Genomic DNA, 2,537 nt, shown 5'->3' with positions numbered 1-2,537 from the left:
GTTACTTTAAAACAAAGTAGATCCATAATTCCTGACACTGACTGAAAGCGACTGGGAACGAAACATAAATTCTTGTTGACTTAATTTATTATTGAAATTTTAGTCAATAATCATGAAAAGTAAATGATCCTGTAGTGCAGTATTAGATGTCTAACAAAAGATTAAAATTCAGGTTATCTTCATTGACTGAACGAGGACAGTACCTGAAATAAAAATCTATGAGTAGATTAACATGTAAGCAGTCAGTGGGGTGTTGAGGGAACAAAGGTCTAGCAGGGTTTTTTGTTTTTACTGCGTATCACAGCTGCCATTTCTAGCCAACTAACAATTTCTGTACATAAAGCAGACAATAGATTATCATATTACTTAAGCTTTCATGTCAAAACCACATTCATTTTCTGAATCACGTTCAATTCGTCAACCAATATTTGCTCAAGGGCTTTTGCCAGCTACAATGTATCATTTTAATATAGTGTTGAACATTGTTTTTATTCTAGAGGTCAAATAATTATTATCATGTTATTGTTACTCTTATCATTTTGTAGTTGTTTTAATTTTTTTTTTTTGGTTCACATGCCATGTGCTATGAGGTTTTTTGTGAGGGCTGCTTCTGCGGGTGCTAATCCCCCTCTTAAAAAGACGTTTAATATTAAACACATAAATAGTCATACTTGATGTCAAAGAAGCTAACCCTCTGCACGCAACTTTCAGCACTTTGCTGAGTCAGAACCTCTAGACCTCTCAAATGAAGACTGACTCAAATTAGCATTTAAATTGGGCGCAGTTTGTACTAATGCACTGGAAGTTGTCTTCCAAAGCAGGAGTTTTCTGCAGCCATTGAAAAGGCAGAGGCAGCTCTTCCATTTTCACCGCCTCTGCCCTTTTGACTTAGCTCCGAGGCCATGAGGACTGCAGGACGTGGTTGAGGGTAGAGCTGGCTTCTCAGTAAACAGAGTCTAGAGCTTTGTGCTATTAACCAAGGTTCTTAAAATGCAACCGGTTCTTATCTGTGTTCCAGGAATAGCGGTAGCTCAGTGAAGAAGGTGGCAAAGAAAAGAGAAGAGAAGCTGTTCCCTCCTCCGCTATCCCCCCTCTTGGACGAGCCTGTGCACCGGCGGCACAGCAGTGACAACAGCTCCTTCAGCCAAGAGACCAACATCACAAACACCTCTCAGACCAGCAGCTCTTCCTCCTCTGTTTCTAAACACAGAAAAAATGAGAATAAATCCTCTTCTAACCCCAAAGGAATCTGTGTAAGTAACCAGCTTCAGTTGCTGGAAGTCAGCAAGATAAAATAAAAATAACTTAGCTTTGTCCCGTTTGATTTTGTTTTCCCCAGTATCTATTTTTAAATGCTTATGTAGCCCCACTCCAGAGCAGCGAGGAGTGCATCTTTGCAAAGCTGGGCATAAGCAACTCTTGCACGTTCCATATTTAGGTCAGCATTGGGCATCTACTTGATGTTGCATATCACTCCCTGAAACACCCAGTCCCTGGGGCTCAGAAGAGAGCCTTTGCAGCCGCCAAATACCTGTGGTTAGTCCCTTAACTCTGTAGCTATAACACAGGCATTTTGAAAATAAAACTTCCAGAATTTTGGTATCCATCACCTGAGTAATTACACCAAATTCTCAGCCAGAATTAAGCACTGTGGTTATACTGAATATTATGGCCTAAACTAAACAGACAATAAAAAACTAAGAAAAAACTACCTGTCTGCAGTAGAAATATCTTCTCTCAGGTTTGCAGGCTGCCAGCTTCCAGCAGTAAGGTTTATTTACACCTAATCTCTACAAATTACGCATATCTTTTAGATACCATGTAAATATTGGGGTTTTTCAAAAAAACCCATCGTTCTGTTAGGGCCATCTCCCCATCAAAGGCTTTCACATAGACAATTCTCGCTTGCTTGCTTCTCACCAGATTCAGATTTTTTTTTTTCTGAAAGTGCATAATAAAGAGCCCAAACTAGAAGCTGCATAGCAAATTCACTTTAAAAAAGTAACATTTCACATCAGTTTGTCATCCTTTTTTAGGTTAAACAGGGAAACTTCAGGTTTAGGGCCCATTTTAGAAAACAGTCCTCCCTCTAGAGTTCCAAACATACCATGTAATATCGAACTGTTTCTTAGTATCACTGTCAAAATTAAAAAACAAGAAGAAATTTCTGCCACAGAAAAAGACGTGCATAGCCCCATTTTTCACAGTTCGCCGCTTTGTGAGAGGTTGTTACCCTGCTCTGTAATAGTAAAACTCACAAGTTGCATTGGATGGTAGATGACAAATCACTTCACCTTATTCATTCATTCCTGTTGCTTTCTGATATCAGTGTGTCACTTCAAGCTGAGAGAGTAATACACGCGCCTTCAACTGAAATCACTGCCAAAATGAACTGCATATCTCAGCAAATAAACAATGCTATGTAAACAGCGGGGCTACTTCCTCTTGCTCCCAGCATCTCTAGCCAGATTTATTCTTGCTTTATCTGCTAGCCTGATACATAAAATACATGTCTTCTAAAATATGTTAGACTTCTT

General features: G+C 39.3%; 1 protein-coding gene across 1 annotated transcript in view; it reads left to right on the top strand.

Moving 5' to 3' along the window:
* The window catches only part of AFF2 (AF4/FMR2 family, member 2), a 24,239-nt gene that overhangs the window by 9,399 nt on the left and 12,303 nt on the right, over window positions 1-2,537 (top strand). The window contains exon 5 of the mRNA XM_010133216.1: window positions 1,019-1,253. Coding sequence (XP_010131518.1) covers window positions 1,019-1,253 — 235 coding nt within the window. The remainder of the gene's footprint in view (window positions 1-1,018; window positions 1,254-2,537) is intronic.

This window comes from Buceros rhinoceros, unplaced genomic scaffold, assembly GCF_000710305.1.
Source record: "Buceros rhinoceros silvestris isolate BGI_N320 unplaced genomic scaffold, ASM71030v1 scaffold5210, whole genome shotgun sequence".
NCBI classification, from domain to species: Eukaryota; Metazoa; Chordata; class Aves; order Bucerotiformes; family Bucerotidae; genus Buceros; species Buceros rhinoceros.
This window is presented reverse-complemented; position numbering and strand designations above follow the sequence as displayed.